Source organism: Macaca fascicularis, chromosome 1 (genome assembly GCF_037993035.2).
Source record: "Macaca fascicularis isolate 582-1 chromosome 1, T2T-MFA8v1.1".
In the NCBI taxonomy this organism is placed as follows: Eukaryota; Metazoa; Chordata; class Mammalia; order Primates; family Cercopithecidae; genus Macaca; species Macaca fascicularis.
In genome coordinates, this window is record NC_088375.1 from 177,758,368 (window position 1) to 177,774,699 (window position 16,332).

At 44.6% G+C, this 16,332-nt stretch overlaps 1 protein-coding gene across 2 annotated transcripts in view; it reads right to left on the minus strand.

The window, feature by feature from the left end:
• Nucleotides 1-7,186: 7,186 nt before the first annotated feature.
• Nucleotides 7,187-16,332, minus strand: part of C8A (complement C8 alpha chain) — a 63,252-nt gene continuing 54,106 nt past the window's right edge. For both annotated transcript variants that reach the window (XM_074005816.1, XM_005543247.5), the window contains exons 10-11: nucleotides 12,778-13,000; nucleotides 7,187-7,844 (exon numbers count right to left, since the gene is read on the minus strand). In XM_074005816.1, the coding sequence (XP_073861917.1) occupies nucleotides 7,693-7,844; nucleotides 12,778-13,000 (375 nt within the window). In that variant the 3' untranslated portion in view covers nucleotides 7,187-7,692. The remainder of the gene's footprint in view (nucleotides 7,845-12,777; nucleotides 13,001-16,332) is intronic.

Below are 16,332 nucleotides of genomic sequence, written 5' to 3' on the forward strand. Positions count from 1 at the left end.
TGTATTTTCTTCTTTGAGTTATCATTCTTAAATGTTAGGCCAGATTCCAATAATGAGGTATTCAGAAACTCAGGGATCTGTTTATGGAGATACTGGGGGTGTTGTCACAACCTCTTAGGCAAAACTGGAAGGACAGCATAGAGACAGGCCAAACAGCATAGTGCTTGGAAGCCAGACTGCTGACGTTTGAAGCCTGGCTCTGTGACTTAATGCCTTGTGGCCTTATACAAGTTATGTACCTGTCTGTGTCTCCATTTCCTCATTTGTAAGATGGGGATGGTGGCAGTGTCAGCCTCCTAGGGTGTTGTGAACATTATATGAATTACTGCATTTAGGAGAGCACCCTGAACCTAGTAAGCATTCCATAATTAGCTATGTCATTATTATCATCATTTCCAGGGATTTTCAAAACATCAACAAGAACCACAGGTTGGTTATTTTTTAGGTCATTTAAAACTGCTTTACAGACATTTCAGTGTAAAACCCACTATATCATACAAGAACAAAAAGACATAAAATAGCTTAGCTCCTAGGGAATGTCTTAATAAAGGACATGGATGATTTTTATATCCCAAGCTCTGGGTTATTAAGAAAAAATGTATCAGCATAACAACTAATATTTGCAGAGGGCATTACCAGTTACAAAGAACTTTCACATACCTAATCCAGCTTAATCCTCTCAATGCCTGCAACAGGAAGGACTTATTATCTGCCTTTGACAGGTGATGAGACAGAGCCTCGGAGAACCTGAGTGATTTGCCCAAGACCACACAGCTTGAAAGCAGCAGAGCTCAGTCCAAGAGCTGCAGCCTCTGTCCTCATGTCTCCCACAACAGCAGAGGTAGATCCAGCTTCATCTGTAGGGCAAATGCCCACCTGCCTGCTTACATAGAAGGGGCAGAGAAAGGCCCTTCATCTGACATCCCTGCAGCAGAGAAACTGAGCAGGTTTGGAAGGTTTTGCAGTAGACAGACAGGTGTAACACCCAACGCCATTACTTCCTAGCTGTGTGGCTTGAATCAAGTCACTTTTCCTTTCTTGGCCTCAGTGTCCTCGTCAGAAAATGAGGCTGTTAATCTTCAGGGCACAAGGGTGAGGATTAACATTCTTGGGTGCTGAACAAAACAGTCCTGCCTAACTTCTGCCTCTTTTTACCCTGCCTAGCATCTGTCTCTTTGGGCAGGTGGATGCATTTCACCAAAAGAAGAACGAAAAGAAATAGTGATTGCATTTATAGTGAGGAATTCTCAGAGGATTGTCAAAGGGAGTCAAGTGGCTAGTCTGACATTCACCTCTGTGTAGGAGGCCGTGCCGGAGGCTGGGTACTTCCATTATCGCTACTGGCTGCATCCACCAGTTATCTCGAGTCTACACCTTGCAACCCCAGGTGTTCCTTCATCCATCATTGGCCATTGTTTATATTCACTCCTCCTTCCCTCACCACCTCCTGCCAGATGACTCCTTGTTAATAAGCCAGTTTGCTCACATCCTGAAAACTATCTGATTCTGGCCCCTTTTATCCCAAACACCGCCCATCCATCAAATGCTTGCTCCACATGCTTGGTTAGGAAAATGGGAACTGGGGAGGGAGACAAATCATAGATAAAACTTCTTAGCTGCTATCTCTAAAGAAATAGAATGGATAAATAGATCTGTCAGACATGTATCATGCCACTGGTCAGCAGAGTTCATTTGTTATAAACAGGTTAGGACGGGAGGATTTATCTCACATTTTAGGCTGTTAATATAGAAGGGAAACATATTTTCCTTTATCTCTCCCAGGGGAAATCCTAAGACCGTGAATGAGGAATTTTTAACTCGATTTGATGGACTTCCCTTCACTAAGGTGAAAAGGGTGGGCTCTCTCTTGAAAGGGTGGGCTCTTTCTTGAATTTGTGCAGCCTTTAGGAACGGTGTGGGCTCGGCTGTCCTCTGACATACCAAGAAGGTTGCAGGACTCAGGAGTCCTGTGAAAGTGTCTTTCATTAGGTTTCCTCTCACAAGTTTCTGCAGGCTAGACACTAAAACCATTCTAGAGTCTTTGCCTCCAGCACAGAGAAACCAGAGACAACAGCAGCCAACAAACTTTCCCTGGAAAATTCCTATGTACCAAGTATGATGCTAGGTACTAGGGCTTCAACGGTAAATAGGATTCCCCACTTGCCCTGCAAGAAGTCACTGGGTGGGGTAGACACACAACTAGGCTACAGGGATGGAGCATGGAAAGTGCTGGAATACAGAGCTGTGTGAGGGAAGAGGACCTGATGAAGTGTGGGGTAATGGAAGGGGTCAAGGTTGGTTTTCTGGATGAATGGACACCTTAACCTATGCCCAGGAAAGTGCTGGTGAGGGGCTAGGAGAAGATGAGAGCTAAGAAGTGGGAGTCGGGTAGTTCTTCCAGGAGTAGTATGCGCAAAAGCTGGAGGCAACAGAAGGCCTGACCTATTTGGGGAACTAAATTGGAAATAGTTATTTAATTCAATAAATGTTTACTGAATCCCTACTGAGGCTAAATACTATTTGGTACTGAGGATCTAACCATGAAAAGGCTTGCTTAATAATGGGGGGAGTCGTACTGTCTTAGTCATTTCAGACTGCTGTAGAAGAAGACAATAAACTGGATGGCTTAAACAACAGACATTTATTTCTCACAGTTCTGGACACTGGCAATTCCAAGAGCAAGGTGCCAGCCCATTCAGTGTCTGATGAGTCACTCTTTCTGGTTTGCAGACCACTATCTTCTTGTGTCCCTCACATGGCAGATTGCAGAGAGAAGCAAGCTCTCTGGTGTCTGTCCTTATAAGGGCACTAATCACATCATGAGGACTCCATCTTCATGACCTAAGCACTCCCAAAGGCCCCACCCCCTAATACTAACCCATTAGGGATTAGGATTTCCACATAGGAATTTGGGGGTACACAAACATGCAGTCCATAACATATGAGAAGACAAAAACAACAAATAAACAAATCTATAATGTCAGGTAATGGTAATTCTGTATGAGAAAAATAAATGAAAAGGGTGAGCCTCTTTACACAGGGTGGACAGATAATGTCTTTGCAGAGGTGACACTTGAGCAAAGACTTGAATGAAATGAGGAAGTGAGCTGTGGATGAGCTCATTTAGATGGTGAGCATCTCAGGCAGAGAGGACAGCAGGTGCAAAGGTCCTGAGGAGGGGAGGGTCTGGTGTGCATGAGGAATGGCAAAAGGGCCTGCATGACTGGAGCAGTATCATTGAGAGAAGAACTGAAGGGAAGGAAATGAGAGGGAGCCAAGGGCTAGTTACACAGATCTTTGTTCCTCACATCAGGGGCAATAGATTTCTAGCACAATTGGCTCATAGAGTCTGAACAGAGAGATACAGGTGGAGGGGTACAACAGCCTCAGAGATGTGCTTTATGAATCCAGTTTGAAATTTGTGGCCTTTATAACAATAGCTGTGGGCTTGCTGAAAGCCCAAGAGTAGCCCAGGGTAATCAGGAGAGGGGCTGTCTGTAGGAATCTCCCTGGGACCGAGCACTGGCTGCCCTCAGGAAAGGCCCAGTGACCAAACTGGAATTCCAAACTCAGTCATCTCCATCCTGACAAACTCCAGCATCATTACCCAAAGAGCTGAGCAAAAATTGCCCCACACTCTATCTCCTGGTTTTCCAGCTCTGTCACTTGGCACCATTCCCCTGCACAATCGGGCCCCTCCTTCTGCTTTCTTTGATGCTCCAACTCTCATTGTGTCTGAGATTCTGCTGGCCATGTCCTGGCTGCCTGCCCTGCTCCCACAGCTGGTTATCCCCAACAGGTCCCTGGACTTCCTGCCGCCTGGGACCTATTGCCATTGTTCACAGTTCTGCTTTACCAGACTGCATTCTTCCAGGGATGGGACCATGTCTGATCCTTTTCTGAACCTCCAGCACCCAGATGGGGCCTGCACAAGAGATCTCCAGCGAGTATTCTGCCCGTTTCTGAAGTGAAGGAGTAGCACCATAAATTTTCTTCATGCCATTGCTCTAATCCATATCACATCCCCTTCCTCTCACGGCACTCAATGGCTTCACTTTGCCATCTCTCATTTCTGCAATGTGGCTTTTGAAGCCTACCCTTTCTCTCTGTCCATTTCCTTCACCCTAAAGGCATATAGTTCAGAAGAGATTCATTGAGTGCTGAACTCTTTAGATCTTCCTTTCTCACAAAGAAGAAAAAAAAAGAAAAAAGCCTCTCCTTATTGCTTTTTATTCTGTCATTAATTTACTTTTCAAAAGACACCTTGTCAAGCTGAAGATTATATCTTTAAACCATGTATTTACACCCACTACCTATAAAACCTTAGATTATAGATCTTCTTAAAAGACCTAAGGGAAAATGCATTGGATGAGCTTTATGCTTTTTGCTTTGTGAGAGCCATTCTTGAAGAGGAAAAGCTGCTGATGTAGTAAAGGGTTGCTATGCTTGAAACTGCCACTGTATTTTGATTTTTAAAGCTCCTGGGGATGTAGCATCCTCAGAGGAGTGGGACAGATGCTGGCTTGGGTTCTCTGGCTCAGAAGATAGGAAGATGGCTTTGCTCAGCCGGTGGTTTTGGCTCACAGATGATTCAGGCAATTACTTAATCTCAAAGTTCTCATCTTTTGCCCAGATTACTACACTTACCTCCTGATGAGCCTCCCTGCCTCTGGTTTCTTTCCCTCCCCTGTGCCCCACACACTATTCTCCAAATCCCTCCACCGACAGACAAGAGGAAAGGGTGGGTGGAGGAAATGGAAGCATGTGTTTGACGCATTCAAACCCTGGCCTGCTCTGTGGCCCATGAGGCTCAACCTTGCTGAGATTCAGTTTCTTGGCTGCACAATAGGGCACAGAAAATAAACCTTAAGAGATCTTGCACAGGACTAGTTAAAATAGCACAAATAACTTTGCTGTCTCTGCCTTTTTGTCTTGTCACAGACCCCATTCCCCATGCACATATACTGATTCCTCCACTCTCAGGAGCCTCAAGCTTGGCTGCACTTGGAATCACCTGGGGAACTTTTAAAGCTAAGGATGTCAGGCCAGGCACAGTGGCTCACGTCTGTAATCCCAGCACTCTGGGAGGCCGAGGTGGATGGATCACCTGAGGTCAGGAGTTCGAGACCAGCCTGACCAATATGGCGAAACCTCATCTCTACTAAAAATACAAAAATTAGCTGGGCATCATGGTGGCATGCACCTGCAGTCCCAGCTACTGAGGAGGCTGAGTCAAGAGAATTGCTTGAACCCCAAAGGCAGAGGTTGCATTGAGCCAAGATTACACCATTGTACTCCAGCCTGGAGACTCTGTCTCAAAACAAACAAAAAACACCAACAAAAGAAAACCCGAAAAACTACGGATGTCTGGTCCCTACCCCCAGTGATTAAGATTTAATTGGTTTGGGGTGCAGCCTGTAGACATCAGGGTTTTGAAAACTCCTCAGGTGATTGTAACATACAACCAAGTTTAAGAACCACTGTTTTTAGGTCAAGATCAAATGCTCTCTTTAAAGTGCTCACGTGGCCTGGTCAATTTGGCCCTTGGTCACTTTCTAGCATGAAACTGCCACTACTCAGTAAATAATGAATGTAGGTTAATTATTAATATAAGTTAAAAAGCAAAAAGCAAATTAATGACAGGATGCAAGGCAATAAGAGAGTCTTTTTTCTTTTCTCAGACAGAAGATCTAAAGAGTTCAGCAATCAACTTCTAAATCACATTCTTTAATTAATAATAGTCTTAATAATGATGATGATAAAGGTGAGGCTAATAATGTCCTGTATGACAGGCATGGTGCCAAGTGTTTTATATGCCTTATTTTATTTACATGCATTATTTTCCCCACTCCCCATTCCTGACACATACGCACCTGCACTCACCCTCAATTGTCTTTCTTACTTTCAGACTTTGTCTCATGTTGAATTTCTGTCTGAGAGATCTCCTCCCTCTTTGCCTACTTGAAAAGTCCTTCAGGGCCTGGGGCAAGCCCCATGCCATCCACAATACACACACTCATGGAAAGGTAAATCTCTCTCCTACCTGGCCTCCTTCAGCACTTATTTTGTGTGCTACATATTTTAGCTTTAACTCAACAATTAATTTCCCTAAAGTCTCCTCTAGTTGTTTCGTATACATAATTCTTATTCTTACTTTAACAAGATTGAGGACTCTGGAATGACTTGAAGCATCAATATATATGTTAGTTACCAGACGTTTCTTGAGTACCTACTATGCACTAGGATTGTAGATTTGGCTTTCAAGGAGCTCACAATCTAATACAGGAAACTGACGGATAAACAGAAAATTCAGTGCTACCTAAAATGTTCTCTATTTGAGGCATGACTGGAGTGCTGTGGGATTCTGAGGCTGGCTGGTGTGATTGGCCTTCCCTAGAGATGGGTTGGAGAAGGTGGATTGATTGTCACTAGCTGGCCTCTTCAAATCCACTCTCCACTCTGGGAGGCTGACCAATGTGCTCCTCATCTATGAACTGACTCTTCAATTCATTCACTTATTTAATCACAGCTACTTACTAAGTCCCTGCTACATTTAAGACACAAGCCTGACCTCAGGGGCTACAGTGCTAAACAAAACAAACTTGACTTCTGCCCTCAAGATTATTATCTCTTAGGAAGAGATAGATCTTAAATAGTCACAGGAGATGTGGGGTTAAATATATATGCTATGATCTGAACATGGTCCCTTCAAAATTCAAATGTTGAAATTCTAACCCCAAAGTGATGGCATGAGGAGGTGGGAAATTCAGAAAGTGACTAGGTCATGAGAATGGAGCCCTCATGAATGGGATTAGTGCCCTTAAAGAACGGACCTAAGAGACTGCCTAGCCCCTTCTGCCATGTAAGGACACAGCAGTAAGACAGTCCTGTAAAAACTAAGAAGTGGGCCCTTACCAAACACTGAATCTGCCTTGATCTTGGACTTCCCAGCCTCCAGAACTGTGAGAAATAAATTTCTGTTGTTTATAAGCCACCTAGTTTATGGCTTTTTGTTATAGCAGCCTAAATAGACTAAGATAATATAATTACTAGTTATGAAAATTGCAATGAAGGAAAAGAAGTGTTCCATAAGAAAATAATTAGAAGAAATGTCACATTTGTGGTAAGAACTTAAGGAAACTAGAGAGATTAATTGAATTAATAAATGAGTTCAAATGAAGGAAAATTGAAATAACTCAAGTCAATTTTTAATATTTTTCTCATTATTTCAGAGTGTCTGCTTACCCTACCAATTAATAATGTTTCCATGAAAGAACAAATATTGTTATCAAAGAACTAAGAGAATTCTCATCCTACTTTGTTTAATTGGGTGTTGATTGTTTCAGGTGTCTGCTTGCTTTGTCTCTAACATTCTGTAAGTTCTCCCTGGTCATGGATTAAGTTTTCTCAGTTTTCTATTTTACTTTATTTTTTTGATGATCCAAGGTGCTGTGAGCAGGACAGAGCTTCTAGTTAACAGTCAACATCCAGTTGCTGAATAAAATGATTGAGTTTTGTAAGTAATAGAGTAGTTGGCTGTAGATAGCAAAACCTAGTCTTAGGCCTGGAAGCTGGCAGAACAAAGAAAAAAGTGTGCTGATTTTCATTGTCTCTCAGTCGAAAGAAGTCTTTATCCAATAGTCAGTGCAGGGGCGATTCACAGCATCTGGTCCAGCCTGTGCTCAGAGGCCCTCAGCAAGCCTGCGTTTGTACTTTCCGCCCTGGACACGAGGCCCCTCCATTCTGAGGCGCGGGATTGTCACACTCTCTTCTCCTTTCCTGGGTGCCTGTTCTGCACACAGACCAGGAGCTCCAGCAACTCCAGCTCCCATCTGCTTTGGCTCCTGCGGAGGAAGTTTCCCAGGGAAGAGGAGGTTAGCATATGGTTAAGAAGGAAGTGCCTGGCTGGTGATGAATAGGGAGGGGTGGGGTGGGACCCTTGGGAGAGAGACTGGCCTCCCCTCCTTTGGTTGACTGCAGCTTGTTGGAGGTACCTACGGATAAGGCACATAGGGTCTTTGCTTCTTTGCTAGTCCGGATGTAGCAAGGGCAGTTTCACTGTGGAGACCATGGCAGACAGGCTTTTAATTGTCCCTGGGGGCTCTGCCCAGGGGGTTGCAGAGCTACTACTAAGGAGGGAGGGCCATCCTGTTGCCTGAAAGTGGTCTGCAATCCCTCCTTGGGGAAATGCCTTCAGGTAGCCAACCAAGACCTCTGTGCTCACTGCTGTGCACTTAATTTGAAACTCTGGATGGAGTGAGAAGAGGCCACTGGGAGCCCATCTCATGAAATTGGAATCCGCCGTTCCATGGAAGATGGATAGCGGAGGGAGGCAGAAGGTGTGCTCCGTTGGAAGAATGACACAGAGTCACTGGAGGGTGTGGAGAACGGGGAGCACCACCCCGCTGGGGAGTCAGAGAAAAGATTTGGCCGGGCACCACCCTGGAGAGGATTGCTAAGCTTTTGTATGAGGATCTGCAAATCAAACCCCCTCAGACTCTGGCAACAGAGGCGCAGAGGGTGACAGGCTCTCTGCACAGAGCATCTGAAAACATGCACTGACCATGGACTATCTGGAAATCTAGCTCAGAGAATTGCCTAGCCTGGGGCTCGGCCTGAGTTTTGGATACTATCATATGAGAAGGATGGACTAATCCAATGGGTTTTTTTCAATCATTATTTTTTTCATCACAATTTCATTTTTCCTAAATGAAATCTTACGTGGACCCCAACCTCGAAGTCAGATGAAAGTGGAGCTGCTCTATTTGAAGCTGGATGTCTGTCAGGCTCGCCCTCCTCCGCTGGGGCAGCTCTGAGACCCCAAGGCTCCTCAGATCACAGTGTGAATATCATTGGATTGGGTTATCTCCAAGTTCCTTCCAGCTCTGTAATTATACTCCCTGATGGGGCAGCCGCAGCAAGGCTCTCTGTCTCTTTCTCCCACCTCTGTGCCTCGGTCCCCATAGGCAAAGGTTTGCTGGGAAAATTCCCAGGGACTGTAATGGGCCTCCATGGAATTTGACTGCCCTGCCTCAGACTTCCTTGCCAGCCCAGTCTCCAACAGGCTGAAAATTCAGTATGATAGCCCCAAGGCCACCTGATGTCCACACCTTGCTTGGAACCAGGTTGATGGAGTGCCATGAGCTGCCTGCAATGAACTAAGTGCACTGCCTGCAACTGAATGCAGGAGGAATGGGACCTTGAGAGCAGCCCTCTGTCTCATCCCTTCCTGCAGATCATTATGTAATGCCCACACCTTCTCTGATGCCCACCATATGTGCAGGTGTCTCAGCCTGCCTGCCACTGAGCCTGACACTGGACCATGGAGAGGCACGTCTGGGTAGCCCACACTCCCTCTTCTCCTTGTCTCTATGCTGTATGGACAGGGATCCTAGCAAGTCACTGGTTCTGAGGGCCCTTGGAGTGCTATAATTAAATTACTCTGGCAAGGCTCACATCTGTTCCTTTAAGCCAGGCCAGGTTGATAACCATGAACTGGTACATACTCCACTTTCCACTCCCTGAGATGATACTTACAGAAGTTGTCTCAGACCCTCTACTCTCATTCCCCAAATTTCCTCACTCTTAGGATGTGACTCAGTAGGGTGTAATGGTTAAGAGATTGGGTCCTGGGTCCAAATCCTGGCTCTTTCATTCCCCAGCTAGGTGACCTTGAGCAAATTATCCAACCTTCCTTCTGCCCTGGTTTCCTCATCTGTAAATTGGGACTCATAATAGCATTTATGTCATAAGGTTGTTGGGAAAATAAATTAGTTCATATACATGCTGCTATAATGGCTGTTACTAATAAGGCTTAGTTATTTTTTCTGTTTATTGATCTTTGGTCCCCTTGGGAATGCTGCCTGGCCAATGGGAAAATGGCGGCTGCAACCCAGTCCATACCCTGCTTGGGAAGTCAGGAAAGCCCTGGACCCTTGAGCTGTGCTGTATCAATCCAGAGTGGTTTTCTTTTTCTCTCCCAATTCACCCACCTACCAGGCAGTGCCTTTTTTCCAGTTCTCACAAGGAAACTGGAATCTGCAATTCCATGGAAGATGGAACTGGCCCTGGGAGTTGGTCTCCTTGGTTTGTATTCTCTGCAGGCTCCTTTTTAAGGTCTTTGGCTTTCACTCACCCTCTTGGCTTATCTCTTTCAGCGTATCTCCCACAGGACACAGGCAGCTCAGATTCTATTCCCTTTTGCCACCAAAGGAGGAATTTGAAGAAGTACCAAGTAACAACCCAGAACAATCCTCTACCAATGAAACATCCCACATGAAGCTGTCTCATCTTTTTCTTATTATAATAGAGCCTAACACGAGTGTTAACTAGTTTAATCCTCAACACAACCTTTGAGAAGGTTCCACTACAATCTCATTTTAGAGGGTATGCCCAGATGGAAATTGGCAGCTTAGCAATTAAAGATCTGGGCTGAATCCGGTGGCTCACGCCTATAATCCCAGCACCTTGGGAGGCTGAGGCGGGCGGATCACTTGAGGCCAGGAGTTCGACACCAGCCTGGCCAACATGGCAAAACCCCATCTCTAGTAAAAATACAAAAATTAGCCAGGCATGGTGGTGCATGCCTGTAGTCCCAGCTACTCAGGGTGGGGGTGGGGGAGTGTGGGCTGAGGTAGGAGAATTGCTTGAACCTGGGGGGTGGAGGTTGCAGTGAGCCGAGATCACGCCATTGCACTCCAGCCTGGGTGACAGAGTGAGACTCCATCTCAAAACAAAAACAAAAACAAAAACAAAAAACTAAAGATCTGTTTGATACCTGAGCTATGCTATCCTGCCTCCTACTTAGAACTACTCTCTCAAAGAGGAAATAATAACTCACCATTATCTCATTTTAAAACCAGGTCTACTGCATAAAGATCCCCTTGTATCCTAAAGAAATTGGTATTTGTAGTTTGAAGCTTAAAATATTTAAATTCAATTTTGCATTTAAAGATTTTAAGCTTCAAACTACTGGCTGCTCACCATGTTGCTCTCCCTTGTTTAGGTCAGAGACTCAGAGATTCTGGGGGTAGGAAGGACCTTGAGGCTGTCTTGCCCAACCATCCCGTGGAAGAATGAATCTCTTTCATTACAATTTCCTGAAAAGTGGTCATCTATCCCCTTCCCTCACTCCTGCCACAGTACATGCAGAAGAAAGTCCTCCCTCATTAAGCCCTAATCCCTTTGCTATAGCTTCTCTCCTTTAGTCCTACAACCTAATCTCAGTGGCCATAGAAAACATGTCCTCCCATATAGTGGTTTATATGGGACTTGTCCTTCCTGAGTCTTTCTTCTTCACGCCAAAAGTTCCCAATCTTTCCAGATCTTCTTAGTACATAGGTTTGAGCCTTCCCACTTCCCTGGGTTGCCTGCTTTGCTTTGCCAGTATCTGATGAAATGTGACACCAAGAACAAAGATCTTGGTATGCCAGAGAAGAATCTTATCCTGGGCTCTTGACTTCTGTTAACCCATCTATCACTCTGGGGCCATCTGTATCAGGCTCCCACTGACTGAACTGGGACTAATGGTTGGCCTGTTTCTTTCACATGGCCATTGGACAAATGGCTTCAGCCCCCTCCACCCTGTGCTTCAACTGTTTGTTTTCTGGAGTCAATTGTAATACATTGAGTTTGCCCATCCAGACTTCTTTGTTTTTCCCTTTGTGTTTTCTTCATTGCAACAGCCAATTTAGGTTAACATATACATTGATTAGGTAGCCGATACATTTTGCCATCATTTTCATATAAACAGTTTCATATGCCTGAAAAATTGGGAGCTTAGGAATTGGAACATGCATAGAGACTCTTGGGGCTAAAAAGGAACATAGATGAGAAAGCTAAGCCCCAGAAAGACGTGAATAATCAGTGTCTCACAGTGAATTCGTAAAGTGTCTGAGATGCACATCCACGTCCTCAGACTTCTTCATTTTTAAGTGATGGACTTTTAATGCTTGTTTGATGACTTTCTTCCCTGGTACAATTTGGTTCATATCGCAGCTATCTGCGTTTAACTTTCCTTGCCCAAACCTTGTTTTTAGTCATAACTCCTTACACTGAAATGACAACTACCTATCTCTTTTAGTGAGTTGAATCGTGCTTCCCCAAAAGATATGTTGAAGGCAAACCCTTGTTACCTGTGAACATGATAGTATTTGGAAATAGGATCTTTGCAGATGAAATCACATTAAAATGAGGTCATGCTGGATTAGGGTGGGCTCCAACCCAATGACTGGTGGTTCTTATAAGAAGAGAAACAGAGTTATAGAGGGAAGAATGCCACATGAGGACAGAGGCAGAGACTGGAGTGATGCATCTACAAGCCAAGAAATGCCAAGGATTGCTGACCACCACCAAAAGGTAGGAGAGGGGCATGGACCACACACTCCCTCAGTCTCTGGCAGGAACCAACCTAGCCAACACCCCTGACTTTGGACTTCTAGCTTCCAGAAGTCTGAAACAATATACTTCTGTTGTTGTAAGCCACCTAATTTGTGATGAATAAACTAGGAAACTAGTTTATTCCTCTATAAATGAATCCTGGTGTCCATAAACATCTTGGTGAAAAACAGTTCTTATCTGAGAAAAGGTCTTGATGGCAAGGACAAAGTACAAGAACTATTAAGTGTGATGGATGATTAATAGAACTCTCAAGGGTGGCTCCTGGGTAGTGGCTAGGAGGGCTCAGAAAGGAGGGGCTGGGAACCCCAAAAGTCCTTTCTGCACTGGCCCCTTTGAGCTGGGCCAGGCTGGAACTGGGTGGGGATGCACAGACCTTACCTTCTGTCTGTATTTGCTCACAGGCAGGGCCCAGGCGACCCAGGCGGCACTGGCACCTGCAGCTGGTGCCCTCAAGGATGGGCACCCCATTATTGAAGCAGGGCCCACATCGGCAGGCGTTGAATTCCATCAGATACTGGTCCAAGGCATGGCGCAGGTTCTGGCGCTTGGCCTCCAGAGGCCCCAGGCTTGTGTGCCGCAGCACCTCATGAATAGGCTGCATCTGTGGGCACAGAAAGAACACAGCGCCCCTCCCTGGGCTCTGTCTACTTTCCCAGAGCGCAAGAATGGAACATCAAGCTTCCGGAAGGCCTGATACATGCCAGGCCAGACACAGACACTCAACTTATCCCACCACCTTGGATCCTCACAGCCACTCTGTGACATAGGCACTAAACAAACTCCTCAGCTCCCAGCAGAAGAAAGGGAGGCTCAAAGTGTTTAAGTAACTGGCTCAGAAACACACAATTATTAAGAAATAATAATGTAGATCAGGTTTAGAGAGGGGCAGTTAAAAGTCCAAGACCACACAGCTAGGACGTGAGACACATTTACTTAGCTTTTACCATGTGACAGGCCTTTCCCCTATATCATCTCCCTTAATCCTCACAATAATTCTGGAGCAATGTGTACATTCCTCACGAGAATCACCCACTTAACTCTGAAACCTGTGCACTCCCAATCCCAAGTGAGCTTAGAAGTTATTTGTGCCAGCTCATCTGTCCCCTCTACCATGTTTAGGAAGCAGGAAAAGTGTGTTTTGATCATCAGTCTTCAATGAAGGAATTAATAAAATCCTTGACAGGTAGTGTTGTTGTCATTGCTGAGCAATTCCCCTAATGGTGTAACTGTGGCAGCTACATGTGGCTGGGTAGGGATTATTTACAACTGATGCAACCCATTCCAGGCATGACCATAGTTCAGGGTTTCTCAATCTTGGCACTATTGCGTATCAAGTTGGATAATTCTTTGTTGGCAGGAGTGGGCTGTCCTATGCCTTGTAGGCTGTTTAGCAGAGTCCCTGGTCTCCACCCCCTACCTGCCAGCAGCCCCCTTCCAGTTGTGAAAACCAAAACTGTCTCCTGACATTGCCAAATATTCCTTGGGGGAAACAATTGCCTCAACTGAGAAGCAGTAGATGAAGCACAAGGAGCATTGAATCTGGAACCAGAAAACCTGACTTCAAACCCCAGCTACCCTGCTTCCAATTGTGTGATCTTTGGCACATGACATACAGAGCCTCCTTCATCATCTGTAAAGGGAGAACAGTCATCGCACCTTCAGGATTATTGTGAGGATTAAGGGAGATGATATAGGGGAAAGGCCTGTCACATGGTAAAAGCTAAGTAAATGTGGCTCACTTTCCAGTTATGTGGCCTAACTGTCCTTGTCTAAGTCTAATCTTCATTATCTAGAAAATGGGAATAATACTTAATTTCCAGATTTCTTATGAGGATCTAAAGAAGTACTGAATGTGAGATACTACTGTACAAGGAACGAATGACAAAAAAATAAAGCACCATTTTTGTTAGTTGAATGTGATAATAGTAAAAAAAAACAACAACAACAAAAAACAAAACAAACAAGCAAAACCCCAAGCTCTGTGTTTTTCAAATTGCATGTACATATGGTTATCCGCAGCATGCTTATAATGTTACACATTTTAATACACTCATAAAAGGAAGGAACTTCTCCAGATCTCTCATTTTAAGGAGAGGAACCTGAGGTCCCCCAAGGGGAAGTAATTTGCCAAGGTCACAGAGCAAGTCAGCAGTAGGACTGAGCCACATTACGGTAGTCTCACTTCTCTGGAAACAGAAATCAACTAAGGGCACCGGCAATAGCTTTGACTGAATTCCTGGAAGTGTGTACAGAAAGACCTGTGGCAAACAGACTTTGGCCTGTGGTCAGGGGCTGCAGTTGAGGTCAGCAGGTAGGTAATATCAGGATTGGTAGGGCCCCCAGCCAAGGGGAGAAAACCACTTACTGGAAGTTCAGGGAATTCAGTCCCCTTGTTAGGAAGTCAGCGTAGAATAGTCTGCCCTTTTGGCCTGGACAAAGATGACTCTTAGTTCCAGGGAAGGCCAGGACCATTAAGCACGCGGAGGTCTCTTTGACCTTCTAGTGGGGCTCAGCACCCAGTTCCCTACCTCAGATGTCTCCCTCCCGGGAACCACAGGAAGAGAGAAACCATTCCACAGGGTGGACTGGTGGACTTAAAGGAGGGGAGAGAGGTGGAGAAAAGGGGTCTTAGGATGTTAGAGCTTGAAAATGTATTGGCAGTGATCTTGTTTCTGTTTTGCAGATGAGAAAAAAGACTCAGAGGTCAAATGATACAATATAGCAACACAAAACAACACATAGTAATATATCACACAACACAACACAGCAAAATAACATAACACAAACGTAACATAACAGGACTCCTACATTCATGAACCTTAGGTTCGTGCTATAAATAAGCACTGCTGAACTCTGGGGGATATGCAAGTGAATAAGATGCTGTTTCTACTCTGAACATCAGGCTCCAAATAACCCTTACCTGGTCCCCTTGTCTGTAATCTCTCTCTTCTTCAAATCATCCTTTATTTCCCTGTGAGCATTCTCTTTTTAAAGCACAGTGCTAGCTGTGTTACTTCCCTGCTGTAAAGCCTGCCCGAGGCTTAATGCATCGAGTCCGAACTTCTCAGGGGGCAACATGAGTTGTGAAGAGACTGAGGATGTTAGTGTCAGTCAAACATGACTCGAGTTGGACTCTATCATTTGCCAACTTTGAGATATTGTGCTGAACCTGTTTCTTCAACTGACATTTACTAAGTAACTTCCGATCTCCTCAGTCTTGTGAAATATCTCTATGTGATAGAGCAGGAAACTGAGGCTCACTGAAGGAAGTAACTTGTCAAAGGTCACACGTTGAAAAAGCAGCTGAGCTCTGACCTAAATTATGTCTTTCCCCTCCCTCCCACCCAACCCTGCCAAAGCCTGAGCTCTTTTTTCCAAAAGACTGTAGTGGTCTTCTCCAAATGATGGCCCTCAGTCTTCCCAGGGAAGTTTTTCTCAAGGCAAACACCAAGTTCCCCTCTTGCCTGTGAAAGTTTGTATATTACTCCTGATATCAATTTCACAGTTTTTGCTCAAATCACTAATAGCTTGATGATATCAATTTTCAAACTCTATGTGAATTACAGTTGCATGAAAATGGTCTCTTACTTATTGAAGAAGAAATGAAATCAAGGTTAATCCATCTGACCTCTTTCTTCACAGAAACCAGGGTGCTAGAATAGACTTCCAGGTTTAACTATAGGTAACTATAGGTATATGTTTTAAGAGGAGGACTATATCCATATCTGGGATTTTAAATATATGTAGAAAAATAGAAAAGGGTAGGGAGAAAATGATGATCTTTTGCTTCAAAGTCTAAAATGCAGTCTTATTTTGAACGGACTACACCGCATATTGACAGAAGTAGTTTGGCAACTGCTAGAACAATTACTTCCTTTGTGATTAGAGTAGAGTTTTCCATACTTTGTGAAGTTAAGCATTTAAGGCAGGGTT